The following is a 23,523-nucleotide window of genomic DNA, read 5'->3' on the forward strand; positions in this document are numbered from 1 at the left end:
TTCTTAAGTAGCTGCACAATTGGCGACTTCTCAAGAAGGGCTCAGCTCCATGATTTAGTGAGTGAGTGACTGTCCATTTTGAACAAGAGGTGCTGTATAAGTTTTGAGGATTTCACGGCGATGACAATGAAGAAAGTCGTCTTCTGGGTTTAGGCACCGTGTATTCTTCGTTTTGGCCGACGTTTCGGAGGAACGTAGCGCCTCCATCTTCAGAGCAGTTGAATGGCTTGGAATGCGGAGAGCAGTAGCTGTAGTGCTGTAATTTGCAGAGAATCAAAGAAAATGTAAGCCTGATACAGACCTATTCCGTGAAGACGAAATACGTATGTACAGAGAACTGTGCTTGAACCCGCTACATTTGGAACCCTGACTGATATTTACAATTTCTCTGCCATTAGCTGTGACTGCTACGCACAGTTCCTGTGCAGGATGAGTTTCGATTTCATGCTGCTACCAGAGAACAATTCGTTGCTAGGCTAACATTTACTTTTTCTGTGCCGACAACAATTCGGGCCCAGTCTTAACATTTACAATTTACATGTACAGAGCCGATCACAGTGGCCGCGTGGTCTAAGACATGAACTGTCTTCATTCGCTCGAACGCTGGGATCATGGGCTCGAATCCAAGTCAAGGAATGGGCCGCGCCATAGCTCAAGCGGTTAGTCGCTGGCTTCCCACCGCGGCGGCCCGGGTTCGATCCCGGGTCTGGTCAAGTGGGATTTGTGGCGGACAAAGCGGCGCTGGGGCAGGTTTTCTCCGAGTACTTCGGTTTCCCCTGCCAATCTTCATTCCACCAATTGCTCCACAATCACCCTCACCTATTATCTGGGGCTGGTACAATAGGCCAGAAGTGGCCGCAGTACAAGGGACTTAGTCCCACCCTACTAGCAATAAAAAAAAACTCAAGGCATGAATGTCTGTATGTGCTTTATTCCGTGTTTGTGTTGTCCTTCGTGTAGGTAGCGGCCTTACGACGTGCTGATCACTCGTCCAAGGAGTCCTACCGTTTGTGTAAAAAAGATTAGGAAACTGAAGAAGAGGTCATGGCCCAACAAAGGGCTGTAGGGCCATGAACGAATGAACATACGTACAGAACGTCATTTCTAACCCATGTTATAATTTAAGTTTCGATGTTCAGTCAGACGCGGCGCTGCTGTTTCTTGGAGTGGAAGTTCTCATGCTAGATCCTGTATTGACAGATGTCTCCAGCTGATATGTCACCCATTCAACACGTGTCCTTGACATATTGGAAATGATCGATTGATTGATAGAAGCTGGTAAGCTGAGAGGATGACATACACTGGAAGCGAAATATCTCCGATCCTGAGTTACGTCACAGACGGTTAGGGTTGCCGGAGGGTGGAAAGGACACATGGGGAGTGCAAGGCAGGACTGAATTCTTTCCGTATGCTCTCTCGTTTGGCCATATTCTCCTCCCTTTCGTCGGCTCGCTCTCCTACCCATGTTTGTGTTTGTAGCGGTCAAGGAAGCTCCAATGTATTTTGCTACTCTATAGCAAGCGTGATTCATATGCACGTGTTTGTCACTCGAGCGTAATCCTGCTAACAGTACCGTCAGGAGCAGAACCCAGCAAAACATTTCTAACTAAACTCCGTGTTCTTTTAATAATACACCCCATGAGACATTCGTCACAAATAAACCTAACTTTCACGTCAGCTCTCTCTCCTATCAAGCCCAAGTTTTATCCAGTGCACTGGCTTTCCTAACTCGGATATTCCATGGTTCTTCAGTTATCCTTGTAGAATTATAATATAGAACTTTCAAAAAGTCCATGACAGTTTCATCACCTGGTCATCCCAGCTCACTGTACGTAAACTGAACGTCACGCTCAAGTGACTAACATCCCGCTTCGTAATCGGAAATTTCAGAGTTCAAATTCCGGCCCGAATACCGTCTGTCCAAACTGAGGTTTCTCAGTAAACCAAGCATAAATCAATCAAACGCAGGTCTGCAAAAACGTATGATATTAGACATCTAACTGGAAGCTATCACCGTTAGTTGATACAGCTACGTTAAATACGAACAATGGCCGAAGTGACAGTAAGACTTAAGGTTCTCGCAGTTGTGGTTGTGAATAATTCTCGTGATGCCTGCAATGTAACGCCGTATGATTGGTAGAAAATAAACTGATGTTTCGGAGAAACATAGATAGATAGATAGATAGATAGATAGATAGATAACTGATGGGTGGATGGAGGACGGACGGACGAACGAACGGATAGACAGACAAGACAGACAGACAGACAGACAATGCTTTTACCGATACCGGATTTTGCTTTCGTGTCAAGGATTGGTCACTTCAATGTTGCTTCTTTCAAATATCACAAAAGTCAGTGGTGAACAAATATTCACGTGAAAACCAAGTGGTTCCTTCGTCGGGTCCACATGAAAGAACTGCCTGTGTCCAGATATATCACTTATTTGTGTTCTATATTGTCCCATAAAATGTAATCACTGTTAACGTAAGGAATAAATATGGTAATCAGCATTATTGTGACATGTGCGTTTATGAGTTTTGTGAATAATTACCTAGTTAAGTAACTCAGGAGAGAAAGGCACTTTCTGAGAAGCTGATATTCTCTCAGTTGGTCATGAAATTCCTCGCCTTTACTGACCCTAAAGGTTGGAGAAAACTGCTTAATGAGAGCTTCATAACTTGTACTCTTCTCCATGTATAATTATAATGATCAAGTCAATGAGGATGAGGTGGACGAGGCATGTAGCACGAATGTGGGTGAAGAGGAATGCATATAGGATATTGATGGGAAAGCCAGAAGGAAAGAAACCACTGGAAAGACCAAGGCGTAGGTGGGTGGGCAATATTAAAATGGATCTTAGAGAGATAGGATGGGATGGTATGGATTGGATTGATCTGGCTCAGGATATGAACAAGTGGAAGGCTCTTGTGAACACGGTAATGAACCTTCGGGTTCCAGAAAATGCTGGGAAATCTTGAGTAGCTGCAGATTTGGCTTCTCAAGAAGGGCTCAGCTCCATAAGTAAGTAAAGATTCATTACACTGTTTACTAGAACCCACTACTGGTCCTGCGCCAGTTGAATCCACGCCACCGTCACGCTTCATTTCTTTAAGATGTCAGGTTTGAGGGGTTGGCGTGGTAAATAATAATTGGTTCTGGATTCGATGATTATTTTTATTGGCACTTCTTTACAGTTTCAGTTGATTATAACAGCTCACACATTGAACCATTTCTGACGACGTCTGTCAGACGAATCTCTATGAAGTCTCTCTTCCTGTTGTTTGAATCTCGGACTGGTCTACTCTCTCGAACTCGAAGTCAAGTCATAGTCACATTGCGACTGACGGTCAGTCAGTCAGTAAGTCTTGGCGTCGGGCCCCATCTAGGGTTCATGACCAGATATTTATTACTGTTCGACAGTTACGGTTATGTCTATGTGGGGCGCCCTCTCTGACGAGAGGACGGGTTTGTCTTTTGTATATGCTGTTGGTCCTTGCCAGCGCAGTCTTTCTCGGGTCCGAGTCCCTTAGGACTCACGACCATATACTACTGTCTCAGATCTGAGACTTCCCTTTTCGTCGCCTCCTACGACTCGCAGGGTCACGGTGGAGGTATTCGACCTCGCCTCCACACGGGGTATGTCTCTCGAATTCACGAATGTCACTACCGTTTATAGCTGCCAGAGAACCTGAGGGTTCTAATCTGCTCTTCACGATTGCGTTGCCTCGGAAACCGTGTGTCAATTCCAAAGCAACGGCTTGGTTTTCTAGTATACAACTTTCAGTGTCCGTATCCATGGAAACCGTGTTCCGTAATTAGTTTGTTTCCAGGAATCAGTCTCTCCGTGGCAACGTGTTTACCTATTCGTTTCCTAGAAACGGCCCATGTCACAATATGTTTTAATATTATCTTCCGACCTCCCAGGTACCCCAAGCGGACTCTTCCTTTCCCGTTATCCGATTGCAAATGTGATTGCATTTCTCACTTCACTCTTAAGGAGTCCGTAACATCCCGGTTCGTGTGATCATGCTAATAATATTTTGCGAAGAGTAAAAATTGCTAAACTTCTTATTGTGTAATTTTCTCATCTCCTCTTACGTCTTTTATATAAGTTGAAATATTCTGCCCAGGACCCTGTTCTAAAGTGCCCACGGCCTGTGGTCCCACCTTAGTGTCAGAGACAAATTTCCACACCATAAAAACAAGATTCTTTCCCATCAACTTTTCAATATCTGAGAGTACGTGAATGTTAATGTTTTAGTTTTTTCTGCCATGAAATTATTCCTCGCGCGGTGGAACTAATTGTGAAATAATGCGTTGTCTCATAATATTAATGTTAAAGGAATTTAATTACGAAAGCTGAGGAGTCAGACGATAATTCATGCTACAGTAATTGTGTGGTGGCAGCACTGATCATTACAGCGCTGTCAGTTTGTGTCGAGACGTCACAGAGGACATAGTTGTTTCTGTGTAAACATTCTCGCGGTTCCAGGTGTGATGCTACAGTTAGCTGGTGACACGAATATAAACCTTTAATTGAAACATAGGAAAGTGGAGTATAAATTATATTGACACATGTCTGGAGTCTGTAAGAAACGTGTGCATTTGTAACTTCCCATACAACTGGAGCAGTGACCGAATTGACAGTTACTAGATACTTGAATAGGCCTAAGGCTGTTTTGTTGAAAGTGCATTCTTAGTAGGTCCCCGTACAAGGCAGGATTTAAAGGGAAGTGAGCGGGGCGATCGTCCATGGCTTCCAAAAAAAATATAATCCAAAAATTGTATCTGGTTTTTATCATCACGAAAAATTAGTTCGTAATTTTAGTTATTATAAGATTTAAGAAAAAAAGTCATACCTTAAATTTCTTCTTATTGATACGAGCCTCCACGTTTGTTTCCCTGGAGCCCGTACAATTGTAAGTCCGACCCTGTCTCTAAATTCTCAGTAAATGTGCATGTACAGGTCTCTTGCGCGGGGCTGTTGGATTCTCCCATTTTCTTTTCGACTAATTCTCAGTGGAAGTTTAAAAAATAACGCCTATTAGCTTCGTCATTTCTGTCTGTCCGTTTCTCGACATATAACAATCGAGAGACGCTGAATGAGATAAATAAAGAATTTGATATTCGGGAATATTGCTAATATTTCGATTAAAATCATGCATAACGGCTCACACTTTGAATAAAGAGAAACATGCGTTTCTGTACTCATTTCGCGGCGCATAAATCACTAAATATTTATGGGAGCAAAACAAAATTTCGCATAGCAGTTTTAGAGGAATAAGAAATACGCGTGTTGTACCATATGCCTTTACTTAAGTGTTACGGAATTGAAGGTAATTAAACATTATTATTTTTATGCTGTACAGTCTCATAAATCGACAACAGTTTGAATTGTTTTAATATTATTCCATATGGATATTCTTGTACGAATTCGTCTAAGCACCCCAGACTTCATAACCGGTGAAATATAAGCGGTACTATACTCCATGTTAGGTGGGTCCCTCGTCACCATGGCATGGCGCGCCCTCAGGTTGCGGATAGAGGAGACGACCTCCAGATGTGGAGGGTAACTGCGAATAAATTGAATAAAAATTCGCGGACAGCCGATAAAGGGTGGTCCTCCAGCTTTGGGGTTGGATTTGGGGCTAGCAACTCCTCGCCGTAGAAAAAAATAAGCTTGTTACGAAATGTCAAAGGGCCTCAGACCTAGACAGATTATTTCGTTAAATGGTCCAAGCTATGGAAAATTGACACGAGATTTGGCACATGCAATGTAAGAAGTGTTATACAGAGCAGGTTCGCTCAGGGAATTGGCGTAAGAAATATCAAAATATAAGTTAGATTTAGTGGGAGTACAGGAGATCAGACGGGAAGGAGGCGGCACCGAACCAGGAGGTGAATATACTTTTTTCTATGGAAATGGGAATGACAATCATCAATTAAGTACAGGTTTTCTGTACATAAGAGAATCATCAGTAGTTATGAGTGTAGAGTTTGTCAGTGATAGGATGTCGTACATAATGCTAAGAGGTCACTGCTGTGATATCGTTGTTCTGAATGTTCATGCCCCAACAGAGGATAAAATTGATTTGAAGGACAACTTCTATGAGAAACTAGAACGTCTATTTGTTAAATTCCCAAAGAACATATGAAAATGTTGTTAGGAGATTTCAATGCCAAACTATGCATGGAAGACAATTTCAAACCAACGATTGGTAATGAGAATTTGCACGAGATTAGTAATGATAATGGAGTAAAAAAAAAAAAGAGGCAAAGCTGTCCCTGTAACAGGCCGTGAAGGCCCATGGGGTTGTGAGACGTCGAGGCTCCAACATTTTCTTGACAGTCGGCTCACTTATGGCGGTAAGGTTGCCAGCCTCACACGCCGCCCACCCTTTGCCCCCCAGGAAGATTCCTGGTACTCATTTCTGCTAGAGCCTAAGTCGACCCCAGGGCCATAGGTCGGCTGGAAGGATTAGGTAAATTGAAAAAAATCCACCTCATCGGGACTCGAATCCGCGACCTTCCGGCTTGTAGCATGGTGCCTCAACCAACTACGCTACATGATAATTGAGTTACGGTAGTAAATTCTGCCAAAAATGTGAATGGCAAAAGTACTGTGTTCCCATATCGTAACATTCATAAATTTTCTTGAACACCTTCTGATGGAAAGACAATAAAATTGAACATATTTTGATAGATAGGAGACAGATTTCAAATGCACTTAATGTCAGATCATTCAGGGCAGCAGATTGTGACACTGACCACTAACTGGCGGTGGCAAAGGTTAGGGAAAGACTAGCAGTGAGCAAACAAACAACACACAGAGTTCATATGGAGAGGTTCTATCTCAAGAAATTAAATGAGGTAGAGGGTAAGGAGCAGTATCTCAAATAGGTTCGCAGCTTTGGAAAACTTGGACACTGAGGTGGATGTTAATAAAGCTTGGGGAACTATTAAAGAGAATATCAAAATGCCAAAGAGAGGTTATTATGAATTAAAAAAGCATAGGCCATGGTTTGATGAAGGATACTCACAATTATTAGACTAAAGGAAAAAAACCAAACTGCAGTGGTTACAGGATCCAAGCGAGTCAAATGGGGATAACCTGAACAATATAAGACGTGAAACCAGCAGACATTTCAGGAACAAAAAGAGGGAATATCTGAAAGACAAAATTGAGGAGCTTGCAACGAGCAGTAAGAACAAGAACATTAGAGACCTGTGTACAGAAATAAGTTACTTTAAGATGGGTTACCAGCCTAGCAGTAACTTACTGAAGGATGAGAATGGTGATCTGCTTGCAGATTCCCACAATACTTTGAATAGATGAACTACTCCAGTTATTGAATGCACATAGGGTCAGTGCTGTTAAGCAGATAGAAATACATACAGCTTAGTCTTTAATACATGATCCTTGGCCTTTGGGGATTAAAATTGCTTTGTAAAGTTGAAAACGTATATATCGCCAGGTAGTGATCAAATTCCGGCAGAAATCATTCAAGCAGGCGGTGAAATATTGCGTTCCAAGATCCATAAGCTAATTAATTCTATTTGAAATAAGGAAGAATTGTTTGATCAGTGGAAGCAGTCTATTATTGTACCAGTTCACAAGAAGGGTGATAAAACTGACTGTAGTAATTATCGTGGGATATCACTGCTAACAACGTCTTACAAAATTTTATCCAATATTCTTCTCTCAAGGTTAAGTCCATACATAGATGAAATTATTGGGGATCGTCATTGTGGGTTTCGACGTAACAGATCAACTAGTGATCAGATTTTTTGAATTCATCATATACTGGAGAAGAAATGGGAGCACGAGTCAGTACATCATCTATGTTTCTGATTCAGTTACGAGGGAAGTATTGTGCAGTATTCTTGTGGAGTTTGGGGTACCCGTGAAACAAGTTAGGCTGATTAAAATATGTTTAAACGAAACGTATAGTAAAGTCCACATAAGTAAATATTTGCCTGATAATTTTCCTATCCAGAATGGTACTTCAGTTGCCGTTGTAGCATAAGATAAGTAAGAGCTGCTCTGCAAAGCCTGTACTGACATTGAATTTGTGTGTAGTGCAAAAGGAAGAATTTTCAGTAACATTCTATCTATTACATAAGGACTATTACCGCAAGGGTCCTGTTGAATAAAAATCTCTGTTCGTGGACCTGAAGAGGCCTGACGCCAAGACGAACCGCCGGTCGTAAAGTAACTTTGACTTTGACTTTGTTAGTTCAGTCGAGAGTTGAGTTCTGCACGGGGGGCTGTGAAGTGAAGACTTTATGTGTTCTGTAGTACACTGTTATTGGGAGTGTGTGATTTAGTGAGACTTTTATAGTTCCTGCTTTATAGATCCGTTTCCAGGAAACATATACTGAAGGCCAGTCGAAATAGACTGAGAAGATTAGCGTGGAGTGATTTGTAGCGTGAAAATCAGTAACAGTGGTATAATTACATGTAGTTGCAACCTGTAAGTGGTCAATAAGTCGATAAACCAATCCGAATTCCGTCTGTAGTCACTAGTACACGTGACAATATGTCTCTGCCTCGTCAGAGGGCAGGGCAAAATCATGACATAAAGATAGCTAACAGATTCTTTGGAAATGTGGCACAGTTAAGATATCTGGGAACGACGACAACAAATCAAAACCAGATGGAAGGGGAAATTAAGAGAATATTGAATATGGTTAATGCTTGCTACCATTCAGTCCAGAAGCTTCAGCTTTCTCGTCCGCTGTCTAAAAATATGTAGAATATACATAAGTATGATTTTGCCTGTAGTCCTATTTTGGTGTGAAACTTGGTATCTGACATTAAGGAAGGAACAAAGACTGAGGGTGTTTTAGAACAGGGCGTTGAGGAGAATATTTGAACCGGAGAGAGATGAAGTGACAGGAGGTTGGAGAAAACTGCATAATGAGGAGTTTCATAAATTGTACTCGTCTCCAAGTTTAATTAGAATGATCAAGTCAAGGAGGATGAGATGGGCAGGACATGTAGCACGAATTGGGTGAAGGGGAATGCATATAGGATATTGGTGGGAAAGCCAGAAATAAAGAGACCACTACGAAGCCCAAGACGTAGGTGGGTGGATAATATAAAATTGCTCTTAGAGAGATGGGATGAGGTGGTGTGGACTGGATTGATCTGGCTGAGGATAGGGACCAGTGGAGGGCTCTTGTGGACACGGTGATGAACCTTCGGCTTCCATACAATGCTGAGAAATTATTGAGTAGCTACACAGCTGGCGGCTTCTCAAGAAGGGCACAGCTCCTTGAAGTTAGTTTACTTTTATATAGAAGCTTAAATACGGATTCAAAAAGACATTATACCCGTCCGTCCCAGTGCCCGTCCTCTCCCCCGCCCCCATTTTATCTTAGTTGCAAGAAAACCCTCAAAAATTAGCATTCATGAACTCAAAATCTAGAATCAATAATAGTAGTAAAGTTCCAGCATGGTCACGCTCTACATACATTTCTTATCCTGTTTAATTGTGTCCTAGAAAGGTGGCCGTAGTTGATTCGTTGCTTGGACAGGGTAACACAGGAGATATGAGATCTTATCTACAAGGTGTAAACGCGATAAACTGCTAGGTTCTTCTCGAGGGGAAAGAACGGAAGTTTTTGTCTCTATAGACCTATTGGTTATACTGGACCAGAATTAAAATTGAAATTACATTTGCTCGTCATCTTGCAGTGCAGACCCCATATCAAATTTAACTCTTCTACAAGGTACATAATATTTACGTATTTCTTACCTCCCCGGAAACACATTACGTCACTGCTACAATGAACAACACGGTTAATTCTCTTTAGGGAAACAGTCGCTGTTTACTCTATGAATCATACAAAACACACAAATAGACTCTGTGGGCAGAATATAGAGTTTTAGTATGTTAAAGCCGGTGGTAAATATAGTAACCACTGGGCTTTAAAATGTTAAGCAACATAAATTAGCTTTCAACAACGAAACTTACGGACAGACAGATGAAAGAAAGCGGCTTCCTCACGGTATGAAAACTTTATGTAATTCATGCAAATGACGCGCAGTAAGCGAGGAAGTTCTTTCAGAATTCTGATAATATTTGGCATTTGTTTTGAATCCATGGTACAATCTAGTGGCCTTTAGGCTACTGAAACGGACGTTGTCATAAGAACAGCCTTTCTCAAAGAAGAAAGACATAATTGTATTAAAATGAACGTGTGAATGGTGTAAATAAGTTTATCCTCTTAGTGTGCTCCCACATTCTAATAAATGCAGGAATTCCGTTTGTTCTGCAGAGTTATTGAACCTCTTAACATCAATCACCGCCAACCACGCATTTTATCATATTCCATGCCTCACAGGTCCAACTGCCCACAAAAATTCAAAATACAATACATTTACAGAGGGTAGCAACGCAAACTGCGGCTCCTTGACCTCCAGCAGCAAACCGAATTGGAAACATAACACAGATCGGCTAGTTGGTACAGTATGTTTAGAATACAGGTGTATTCTTTCACAGTTTTGCCCCCCACCCTCGCTATGCTGTATTTCTTGTTAGAAACTGACTTTATAGAGGAACAATGTTTGTCCCCTTAATTATGCACGATGCAGTGTGCATAACCTGCCTTCATGAGCTACACCAGTAGGATCTTACCATGTTAGGTGGGTCCCTTGTAACCACCGCATGGGGCGTCCTCAGGTTGCGGATGGCGGAGACGCCCACCAGGTATGGAGGGTAGTTGCGAATACATTGAATAAGCAGTCGCGGGCAGCCTACAAGAGTTGGTCCTCCAGCTTGGGTGTTAGGCGTGGGGCTAACAACTCCTCACCGTAAAAAATAAACTTGTTACGAAATATCACAAGAAGCCTCGGACCTGGACGAATTCCTTGAATAAACGACCTAAGCTAAAGGAAATGGATATGAGATTTGTTACTTGGAATGTGAGACGTATGTATAGGGCAGGTTCGCTCAGGGCAGTGGTGGACAATATTGAAATGGATCTTAGATAGGATGGATCGTATGGATTTGATTGATCTGGCTCAAGATTGGGACCAGTGGATTGCTCTTGTGAATACGGCAATGAACTTTCGAGTTCCATAAAACGATGGGAAGTTCTTGAGTAGATGTACAGTTGTCGGCTTCTCAAGAAGGGCTCAGCTCCATGAATGGGTGTGTAGGATCCTTCAGGTTTTCCCACGTGGCGCCTCACAGAAGTGGTACAGTCCATTATCTGTGGGACACCAAATTGTGTATGCCATGAAGTTGTTTGGATATCTGTTTGTATATTTAGGCCTGTGCATACATAAAGTACGTTTATATTTCGTTAAGCTTTGCATGAATGTGTTGTTCTGTAATATGGATCGTAGATCATAAAACATTCTGACAGATTTACGTTGTTAGTGACGAGCAATAAATATCAAGAGTGACAGACAAATAATTCATCAGTGCTAAAATGGATATTCTGAGAATAAAGCACGGTAATACGAATGCGTAAATATGAGTAATGCTGAGACAGGAACTGTTTTAAAAAGCAGCAGCAGTACGAGCCAATGTAAGCAGGCCATAACAAGATATCAGTACCACAGTCATAAAATCGTTTTAAAATCTGGAAAAACGCAATAGGATTCAATTCATTTGAGTTTTGTGACAGTCCTAATTTATTATGGGGCACACGGTATTGCAGTTGGTTGAGGCAATATGCTACAATCTTGAAGGTCGCGGGTTCGAGTCCTGATGAGGTAGATTTTTTTAATTGACCTAATCCTTCCGGCAGCACTATGGCCCTTGGGTCGACTCAGACACTAACAGAAATGAGTACCAGGAATCTTCCTGGGATGTAAACTGCGGCCGGCGTGTAAGGCTGACAACCTCACCACCATCTGTGAGCCGATTTTGAAAATGTGGGAACATCGTCGTCTCACAGACCTATGGGCCTTCACGACCAGTTACAGGGATATCTTTAACTAATTCATTATACAATTACGTATTATGATGGATATTTTTCATTATTGAGGAATATGTCTATTTGACATCCATGATGAAAGAAAATCAATAATTTCAAACATGTCACGAGACGACAGTGTCGTAATCGCTGAAGTCACGATAACCTACAGACAGCTTCTCTCGACTGAGGCCCCGAATTAATAATGATGAATCACGCAATAACTTGCCGAAATTTGGCGGAACAGAACTCGGTAGATAATTGGGTTGGGGGGGGGGATGATGGAGCTGGTTTGCCTCCGTCTGGAGACACAGACCGACAGGACATTCCGTGTCTGTGAATATTGTAGACACATGGCAGCAACTGCAGGAATAGCGCGAGCCTGGCAGACAAGTATTGGATCAGTATTTCAAAGTGTATTGCCAATTCTCATTTTTATTTTGTGATGCTTACTTACTTACTTAATCCGTTTCTCTTTTACCTCACAATGTCGAGGTTTTTTTTATTTTGATAATTTTTATAGACGGTAAGACTCCTTGGACGAGTGATCAGCTCGTCGCAAGGCCTTTACCTAAACACAGGACAAAGAATAAACAATACACATACCAGACATCCATACCTTAAGACAGTACATGCCTCAGACCCCTCGGCTACCGTGACCGGCTATATGATTCTTAATTATTAATAATTCGGGATATCCGCAGAGTGAATTGCCCTTCAATGTTATGCAGGATAACAGTAATTGTAATTCAGTAACATCAACAGACAAAAGGGAAATTTTATCTTCTTACTGGGGAGGCCCCGTAAGAAGGAAAATCGAAATTAAGGATAAAATCTTTGAACAAAAAATAATTTTCGTTACTTGACTGGATCTAAAATTTGCCGATTTCCATTATTTTCGTGCTACGATGAGAAGGAGCGCTGTTAGGTAAAGCAAGAATAGAGGATATTTAAAATTCTGTTTAGGAATTACTGTGACCCTGTTGCTCCATGAATCGCAATGTTGGATTCTACCCATGAACAAACGAAAATGAGTAGAAACAGATGAGATTAAATTTCTTAAACCCGTAACGGAACCAACAAAGTCCATCCGAATTCTCAATAAAAACATAAATGGACATTTAAAAACATTCCGTAGTTGAAAACGTATAAACCATTGCAGAAACTGGCACGATTATACTGAACACATATGGACACAGACTGATGAGAGGGATTTATGAAGCACGCCGTTGTGATGGGTTCTGGTGCCATGATATGCATACCAAATTTCATAAAGCTTATTTTTCGGCATTCAAAAGTGGGATACAGACACACAGAGAGCATGATGATCGCATAATCTTATTTTTATTTTTTCAAAATAACGAAAGTAGGATAAAAAATGTTTAGATTTAAGAGACTATAAATAAGACCGAGTGGTCTAAGGCATGTACTGTCTTCGCTCGCTTGGAAACCGGGATCGTGGGTTCGAATCCCATTCAGGGCATGGATGTTTAGTTTCTGTGTGTGTTTTTCTGTGTTTGTGTACAGGTAGAGGCCTTGCGACGAGCTGATCACCCGTCCAAGGAGTCCTACCGAAAGTGTAAGATCTAGAAAAACCGAAGTGAACGGAGAAATTCGTGGAGGTAGGCCTAGGCCCACTGGGGCTGTAGTGCCAAGGAAAAAAATAAGTAACAGAAGGGTGAAAAAATAGGCATAATGAGGAGCTTCATAATTTGTACAATTTATCAAATAGTATTAAGGTGCTAGTGTCAAGGGGGATGAGATGGGAGGGATATGTAGCACGCAGTAGATGAACAGAATACTATACCACTTGGGAATCGTAAACCAACAGGGAATGTGGGTGTGGAATTTAACTTATCTGTCTTAAGATAGTCCATAAAAGACGGATATTTTTCGACTATCCAATGGACTATTTTCTTCACGAATAGACAGCTGTACAAGTACAGTACTATGTTTGCATTAGCTCATAAACTTTGCTTTGCAGACTAAACTGAACATAGGTTTATTTGTTTAGAACGCAGCCAGGTCTCGGTAATGGAAAGGCAAGAAGCCACGTCCTTGTGGCTTCGTTGTCTCCCCAGACTGTAACGTTTCTGCTGTGCACTTTGTTGTAAGGGAATACAGTCCTTGTCCCATTCCTTGAGTCATGATGTGTCATCGGCCATATTGATCTGCTCCGCCGTCAGATAACTACAGAAGCGGTTCTAAGCTTGCAGTTCACGAAATGGACGCTTCATTAAGGGGCCCTATCCCTCCGAAACTACGTATACTAAACCGATTTCGATGAAATTCAATATCAATTTTGTACAATGAAACCTATTAACTTATTGTCCTCGTATCTGATCACGGGTTACAACAGTCGCCTCTGACCTTAAGAGATTAACAAAATATGTCAGTATGACAACCAGTCAATAAAGATGGAAGTAGAGGCCATTCCGAGTTGTCGCACGTGTCCGTTACTCCTCATGCAATAAACATTGTCCAGCATAATACTGGCATGGTGTCACAAAGCGTTACATTCATTCATTCATCAGTAATCTGTCAGACGACAGGTCCACAGTCTCTTCCAAAACAGTTCCTCCACTTGATGCTATCTAGAGCTTTCTCCTTCAAATGAAAATATCCTCTTCTGTCCCCAAGGTCATCCAGCATCTTCTTACGTCTTCTTTCTCGTCTTCTTGTCACTTCTATCCGCCCCTCTATCTTTCCTTCGATAACTTCTTTTAGAAGGCAGTTTCTGCGTAAAACATGACCAATCCAATTAGCCTTCCGTTTTCTTATTTCGTGTAGGATATTCCTCTGCTCACTGACTCTAAATAACACTTCTTCATTTCTCACATAATCGGTCCAACTGATCTTCTCCATCCTTCTCCAACACCACATTTCGAAGCTTTCCAGGTGTTTCTGATCTACTGCCCTAAGTGACAGAATGACAAAATTAGAACAACTTCGAATTGCCATCCACTCATGTCTACTTTATTTCCTTGCATTGATTACATGTTGTTAAAACCCCGAGATATTTCGGTCATGTAGGACCATTTCCATGGGGTGTAACCATATTGAAGGAAAACGTTAGAATTATGAAAATCTTAAAGGATGTAAAGGGGCACACGGTAGCGTAGTTGGTTGAGGCACTATGCTACAAGCCGGAAGGTCGCGGGTTCGAGTCCCCATGGAGTCGATTTTTTTTTTTCAGTTGGCCTAATCCTTCCAGCCGCACTAAGGCCCTTGTGTCAACTGAGCCTCTAACAGAAAGGAGTACTAGGAATCTTCCTGGGGGTAAAGGGCCGCCGGCGCGTAAGGCTGACAAACTTACCGCCATCTGTGAGCTGATTGTCTAGATAATATGGGACCTTCAACGTCTACAACCCTATTGGCCTCCATGGCCTGTTACAGGGATAGTTTTACCTTTTTAAAGGATTTAAAACGTCTCAGTCGAAAATGTATTAAGTAAGGCTCGTTCCCTAGCAATGGCTCTTCATATCACACATTATATTAAAATTCATATAGACATATAGGAAAGGTAAAACTATCCTGTAACAGGCCGTGGAGGTCCATAGGGTTGTGAGACGTCGAGGCTCCCACATTTTCGAGACAGTCGGCTCACAGATGGTGGTAGGGTTTTCAGTCTTACGCGCCGGCCGCCCTTTACCCTCCAGGAAGATTCCTGGTACTCGTTTCTGTTAGATGCTGAGTCGACCCCAGGGCCATAGTGCGGCTAGAAGGATTAAGTCAATTGAAAATCCAATGACCTTATCGGGAATCGAACCCGCGAGTTTCCGGCTTGTAGCATAGTGCCTCAACGAACTACGCTACCGCGTGCGCCTCATATTTTAATTCAGTTAATTGCAGCATGTTGTGTTACGTTCACGTTGTTGTCTCCTGCTCGTCTGGAGATGCTGTTTTGGCGTGTTTCTTGGTTGGTGAAATGTTCAGTTCAAGGAAATAAACTGACTATACTCAGATGGTGATCTGTATTTTGTTCTAATATAGACAGTAAGGCGATAAAAAAGGTAAGGTCCCTGTGGTTAACTAATTAAATACTACGCCATGAAGACGTATGAGGGAGTGGATGTATTGATCCACATTTTCTTGACCTCGGCACTAGTTTGAGGTAAGTGGTCAGCTTCACACTCCGATCGCCTCACTCCCGGGAAAAGAGCCCCCAGTATCCATTGGATAGGATGTTGGGTGGGCCCCGGAGCCGGTCTGGTTAACTTGGAGAAGAGAAAATTCTTGACCCTACCAGGACTCGAACTCAGACCGCTGTAGGGTGAAGAATTTTCTATTCTTCTAACTTTCCACAAGCAAATCTGTTCCACTGAGCGAGATAAGTAATTATATACTCATCATCCATGATATTATGCCTGAATTTAACGGAATGCAATGAGCATACGCTTATAAGTACACAGTGTTAACCCTCATGTGGCATGACAGGCTTCGCAACAGCCGTTTCTGTGATAAATTACTATACGTAATGACAATAACATTTTTGAAATTACAATACGCTCATTTCAAATACGCAGTAAATTTTCTAGCCAGTGCAACCGTTAAGCTGACCCGCTACATTAGGTGTGGTGGGAGCGCCCGACTCAGAGGCCTGAGTCAGCGCCTGACGAAAGATGCTCTTTAGAAGCTGCTCTTGTCTGCAACTTTACGTTATAATTATACACTGTTTTCTTTCGCAGGTGAGTGGTTCTGCTGGTATAATGGAACCAGATCAAAGGGGAGCAATCCACATAACAGACATTTCTTAGATCCTGATACACTGAAGTAAGTTTAACTAGTTAACAAATGTGATAAAAATATTTATCGATATTGTCACGTATTCCTTGTTGGCGTGATTGATAGTAATGGGTTCTTGATTAGATGAATAGATCTGTTGGATACTCACAAGTCGTAACTACAAATAATTATAACATTCTAAAGATTACTCTAACTATGACACACAAAATAATCCTCTGCTTATTAGTCGTTGCTTGGTAACGAATCTTATCTGGTTAACACTTCAGCTATTGAACTGCCTTGAGACAGACTTTCTGACTGCCTTGAACGGCATGTGGCTTACTCATGAATCATTGAATCAGAGTCAGAGTCATGACTGGCGGATTACCGCCAATTATTTCGTCTTGGTGACAAGCCCCTTGAGACCCACGACCAGATTTTTTATTTTCCAACTGAACGCTTTCACACGCGCAACAATAGAAGAATTAACGAACGAGTCGTTTTCTATGCGGTCCATGTCTTATCAAAGAAAGGTAGACGATAAGTCCTTCCCAGAACTTCTGTTACTTTCTGTCTTGCTTTCTCTCTCCCCCCCCCATTTCGTCTCCTTTTCTACTTTATCTTTTGCGCTCCGAAGAAAGCAGTCATACCAACCCCTGTCTGGCCCCAGTTTCAAACCTGTTTTCAACTACCTACGGATTATGTAGCTTCTCCGGCGCATGCGTAATGAATATCCCAAAGAAGCTACTGCCGAGAGGTGAACGTTAATCATGTGGGAAGTTATAGGTAAGCAGTCCTTCAGTGTTTATTTCTTTCGTGAATTTCTGTTACTTTTATTTTTTTTTTCCTTATATACCCCCTTGGGGCACTTATAACCCATTGCTGTCGGTTTATGGACATTGCTATCCACGAACACAAGATAAATTATTGGTCACTTAAGTCTGTTAATCTTGTCTGCGAGGTAAGCTTACGGTGTGAACTTCTTATGAACAAGTGACACATCAGATAAATAAACATACCAAGGGCTGTAAGGCTGCACGAATATGATAAGCATAAAAAGTGGGCAAAGTAATAAAACAGAACTGAATATAATAAGAGCATTGTAATTGAATTAAAAGGCCAAATGAACTGGTAATAAAGTATATGAACAAAAACCGATCGTCACCGCTGAGTGATTTTCAAGCCTATTACTTCTGAAAGTCTCAGATTCAAATCTCACTTCAGAGACCGGCTGTCCAAACTCGGCATTTCAGTGGTTTTCCTCAGTCTCTCTATGCAGATTCAGAGCAGTTGTCTTAAGGAAAAGCCGTGACCGCTTCACTTGCTTCCATACAGCTCCAATTCATCATTCGGATATCGCATTCGACGCTATATACGTAATTTAGGCACTTCATTCATTCATTCATTCATTCACTGTTGGAGGAGGTGGGTTTCCCCATGCACTTAGGCCAGTTATTGGTCCATTGTGCATCCCCCTTTAATTTCTACTGTCTCCATACCCTACCGGTACTGGTGCCCGTTATCAGCCCCTTTCTGCCAGCGAGGTCGGCCCTCTACTGGCAATGGTATCTGATAATTAGTCCCTTTCTGTCACCGAGGTCGGTCCTCATCTGGCAGTGGTACCTAAATTTAGGCACTTGCTACAGCATCTTTAAATAAATCAATAGTTAAGAATGCCGTATTCTGGGATGTAGCGCTATGTATATCTTGTGTGAACGGACGTTTCGGAGGAACGTATCGCCTCCATCTTCAGGGTATAAAAACCCGCGAGGGAGGAACCAGTGTGAGCAGGTGGCTTCAGACTGCCTGTCCCGTTAGTGTAGGCCATTACAGCTATATAGGTCTAAATACCTGCTCAGCTGTCTCGTTCTACTCCCGTTTTTGTACAGAATCTGATGAATGTACTTGATCAGTAGATTAGCTGTTGCTTCGGAATCAGTAGTAGTAATTTAGTTTCTTCATGACGCCGATAAGATCGATATTTATCGATAATTAATATATTAATTTTGTCGCCCATTTCAGCATTGCTTTGAACAGCTGCAGTAACAACACCTTCCGCTACTTTGGATCTCAGAAGGTAAAGCTGCCCTGCTTGAAATTTTCTGTCAAAATTTGATCAAGACCCAACGGATTTTGCTCTACAAATTTTCAGAGTATTTCCTTCCTCAAAGAAGCCAGAATTTGGCCTATATGCAAATGATTCGATGCTATTCATTTCAGGCTGCCTAATATAAACATATTTAGGCCTACGTGTAATATCTGACTCAAGTAGTTTTCGACATACAAAATGTTCTTGGCACGTTCAAGAATAGCCTTTTATGGTTCTTCTGATTTTTGTAACACTTTTGTTTCAACTTTTTTAAACCTGTTAATTTTTCTCTCACAAGTTCCCTTATTTTTCCCGAAAATTATAGTAGTGACCCGTCTTACAGTATTCATATTTATATTATCTTCATTATCCTTGTATTCTGCAGCCATTCCAGTCCAGCCTCTTTTACTCGTATTTGGTCCAGTAAGCATGAACAGCCTTCATCAAACCTTGGTGTTTGTTACTCTGACACTTAAGAATCCAGGATTTCTTTCTTTGAAGTTTTTGTGTTCGTTCTAGTACTCTTCCAAGCCATATTTATGCTACACTATCAGTCAAGTATTCCAAAACTATGAACTTGTTTGAGGCGTTAACGTAATATTACTTTATATCTTAAATTTTGTGACTGTAACAGTTATCTGTAAGGTGTGTAGTTTTGATCAGAAAAATTTCAACCTGAATTTTCGTGAAGTTAGGGTTATGTTTGACCATTACAAACCAATATTAAATTTGGCAGAAAACTTTTGGTGTAGATAACCCAGTTCGATTCGAAGTCAAAATCCATTTATGGTAAAAAAGAAAGGTAACGTTATCCCTGTAACAGGCCATGGAGGCCCATAAATTCGAGACATCGAAGATCCCACATTTTCTAGATAATGGGCTCACAGATGGCGGTGAGGTTGTTGGTATTATGCGCCAGCCGCTCTTTACCCCCAGGAAGATTTCTGGTACTCATTTCTTACAGAAGCTGAGTCGACCCCAAACCCATTTATGTGTTTTAGGCGGACACGAACCACTCCTGTGTGTTTGTGCGAAGAATACATAGTGTTTGGAGACGAACTGAGTACTGAATGAGACAAAATGAAGAAAAAATCTGTAACTTTTGGCCAGTGACAGAGTGGGCGGTGCAATATAAATAGACAATCTCATGATAGTAGATAGAAATTCACATCGTAAAACACAGACTTAAAAGTAGCAAGTGAATACATCTTTAAGTAGTGCAACAAGGAATGATCAAGACATCTTGATGTGTCCATAACAACTTAAGTGAGTTATATTTCCGAACAATGTAACTCTCAGTCTTTCTCTCTCTTTCATTCAACCTGCTGTATAATCGCAAGAACAATCAGTAATGACAACAAGATGGAGCCCGTCACATTCATTCTGGACTGCCTGTTGCTCCTGTACAATCTGTTCCCAAAAGCAACGCTTGACTCTACAAGAGGATTACATTCCTGTTTCAGAAATGTTTTATATACCTTACAAACTGGTTCTTCAGGATATACGAGTAAAGTGTGCGTACTCTGGCAAGTGTATATATAATATGCAGCATATCATATGACGAAAATTCTGAGAACCGCAAGATACCCGAAGCCATCATCACAACCGCAAGATACCCGAAGCCCACAACCGCAAGATACCCGAAGCTATCATCACAACCGCAGGATACCCGAAGCCATCATCACAACCGCAAGATACCCGAAGCCATCATCACAACCGCAAGATACCCGAAGCCCACAACCGCAAGATACCCGAAGCTATCATCACAACCGCAGGATACCCGAAGCCATCATCACAACCGCAAGATACCCGAAGCCATCATCACAACCGCAAGATACCCGAAGCCCACAACCGCAAGATACCCGAAGCTATCATCACAACCGCAGGATACCCGAAGCCATCATCACAACCGCAAGATACCCGAAGCCATCATCACAACCGCAAGATACCCGAAGCCCACAACCGCAAGATACCCGAAGCTATCATCACAACCGCAGGATACCCGAAGCCATCATCACAACCGCAAGATACCCGAAGCCATCATCACAACCGCAAGATACCCGAAGCCCACAACCGCAAGATACCCGAAGCTATCATCACAACCGCAGGATACCCGAAGCCATCATCACAACCGCAAGATACCCGAAGCCATCATCACAACCGCAAGATACCCGAAGCCCACAACCGCAAGATACCCGAAGCTATCATCACAACCGCAGGATACCCGAAGCCATCATCACAACCGCAAGATACCCGAAGCCATCATCACAACCGCAAGATACCCGAAGCCATCATCACGTTAGGTGATTAATAATTTGGAAGGATTTACTGCCATGAGAAACCCAACGTAAAATATTTATCTTTCCAATACCATCTCACTCTTCCCCGAATTTAAGGTAAAATCCATCTAAAAGAGCTTGGGATGTGTGTCATCTGACAGAATTGCAGACCGTTACATCACTGTACATTGTTGCTAGATTCTATTTTGAACAAACTTCCGGTATTCATGCACAGGTCTCATATGGAAACATACAGAAGAGGAACGTCGGTAAACTTATACCAGACTACACGGCGGCACATCTAGACCAGAGTGCATAACTTTGTCACAGCCGCGAAAATCTTAATTCTCACTGTAATATAGAGCGTTACTGCTTGTGCCATCGGAGAATGTATTCATGGTGAAACTGTAAAGGGTTACCCATTATTAATACTTTCCTTGAATGAAGTTTACTGTACGCTTGAAGTAGCATTGTTAATAAATTACTTTCATTGTGAATTATTTGTGCCCCTAATTTCATTGGTTTAGATTTATCTCAATGAAGCAGAGTTCTTGACAAGCTAATTGTCGCTTTGCTGGTTGAAACATTTCTAACCCTTTACAGAAAATGGAAGTTCATTGCAATTCACACAAGGGCTCGCCCGAGGCCCTGTGTAACACTGCGTAACGCTCAATTTTGTTTACACTGAGTAGCTGCTAATACGCCCACCGAATCAAAGAGCTGCAAGATCGCCCGTTCTTAGCTCTCCATAAGTCATATCACAAGGGCCGCGCCATAGATCAAGCAGTTAGTCGCTGGCTTCCCACCGCGGGGGCCCGGGTTCGATCCCGGGTCTGATCAAGTGGGATATGTGGTGGACAAAGTGGAGCTGGGGCAGGTGTTCTCCCAGTACTTCGGTTTCCCTTGCCAATCTTCATTCCACCAATTGCTCCACAATCACCCTCACCTATCACCTGGGGCTGGTACAATAGGCCAGAAGTGGCCGCAGTACAATGGACTTAGTCCCACCCCACTAACAATAAAGAAAAGTCATATCACCATGAATTTAAGCCATTTAAAATAGCAGGTTTCCCCCTTTACATGATATGTACGACAGACATGACAAGAAAAAACATCAGAAATGACATTCCTAATCTCCCAGCGAAATTTACAGCGACTACGGTCAGTAATTAACAATCCGATGTCGAGAACAAAGGNGTAGCGACCTTGCGATGAGCTGATACCCCGTCCAAAGTGTCCTGCCGGCTGTGTATAGGATTACGAAACTGAAAAAGCGGTCACGGCCAATAAAGGGCTGTATAACAATTCATTCATTAATGAATGAATGAATGAATGAATGAATGAATGAATGAATGAATGAATATTGTTACTGGGCAACTTACTATGTCCAATTTCATGAATATAAAATATTTATATTTTGCAACACCCCTCTCCTTAGGCAGATAACTGTTACTATAATGAAACTAGCATTTGCCATGCGCGAAGGATTTATTATTCTCCTTCTAAATCATTGCTCTGTTCCTCTCACCCTCCCCCTACTTAACGGATTAGGCGCACTGACCAATACCGCCCCAGTACTGATTCTTGTTTCTGTCTTGATTGTAATTACCTGTACTTACCACTCCTTGGGAACCTTACAATCGCTAATCTGACAATACAAAATTTTCCTACAACAGATGAAGCCAGTTAATACATTATTTCCTTAAGACCAATTTTAATATCATCCCCTACTCATAGTTCTTTTATGTGCTATTTTTGCTTCAGATTTCCAAGCTAAAATTTTGTTTTAATTTCTCATATGATCCATGGATGCCACATGATTTCCCCATTTCATCTTCGTTGATCTCATAACTAATAATAATATTTTATGAACAGTACAAGGCGGAAGGTCGCGAGTTCAAGTCCCGATGAGGTCATTGGATTTTTTCAATTGACGTAATCCCCTCGGCCTCACTAGGCCCTGGGGTTCACGCAGTCTCTAACAGAAAGAGTACCAGGAATTAATTAAATAATTTTCCTGGGGAGTGAAGCGCGGCCGGCGCGTAAGGCTGACAATCTTACCGCTATCTTTGAGCCGATTGTCAAGGTAATGTGGGGCCCTTAACGTCTTACAACCCTATGGGCCTTCATGGCCTGTTACAGGGATAGCTTTACTTTTACTTTTACAAAGTATCCACCGCGACGCCCGAGATTCGATACCAGGTCACGTCATATGTGAGATTTGTGGTGGATAAAGTGGCGTTGGGTGCCGGTCACGGTAGCCGAGCAGTCTGAGGCGTACACTGTCCTCGCTCGCTCGGCAGCCGGGATCGTGGGTTCGAATCCCACTCAGGGCATGGATGTTTGTGTGCGTTTTTCTGTGTTTGTCTACAGGTAGAGGCCTTGCGACGAGCTGATCACTCGCCCAAGGAGTCCTACCGAATGTGTAAGATCTAGAAAAACCGAAGTGAACGGAGATCATGGAGGTAGGCCTAGGCCCACTGGGGCTGTAGTGCCAAG

General features: G+C 42.1%; 2 protein-coding genes across 2 annotated transcripts in view; both read left to right on the forward strand.

The window, feature by feature from the left end:
- Positions 1-21,521, forward strand: part of LOC111871873 (cell surface glycoprotein 1) — a 178,704-nt gene extending 157,183 nt beyond the window's left edge. The window contains exons 1-2 of the mRNA XM_033754443.1: positions 16,667-16,704; positions 20,086-21,521. Coding sequence (XP_033610334.1) covers positions 20,303-21,052 — 750 coding nt within the window. The 5' untranslated portion in view covers positions 16,667-16,704; positions 20,086-20,302 and the 3' untranslated portion in view covers positions 21,053-21,521. Of the gene's footprint in view, positions 16,705-20,085 lie in introns of the transcript that reaches the window.
- The window catches only part of LOC111871871, a 214,501-nt gene that overhangs the window by 42,389 nt on the left and 148,589 nt on the right, over positions 1-23,523 (forward strand). The window lies entirely within an intron of this gene.

Source organism: Cryptotermes secundus, unplaced genomic scaffold (assembly GCF_002891405.2).
Source record: "Cryptotermes secundus unplaced genomic scaffold, Csec_1.0 scaffold1350, whole genome shotgun sequence".
Taxonomy (NCBI): Eukaryota; Metazoa; Arthropoda; class Insecta; order Blattodea; family Kalotermitidae; genus Cryptotermes; species Cryptotermes secundus.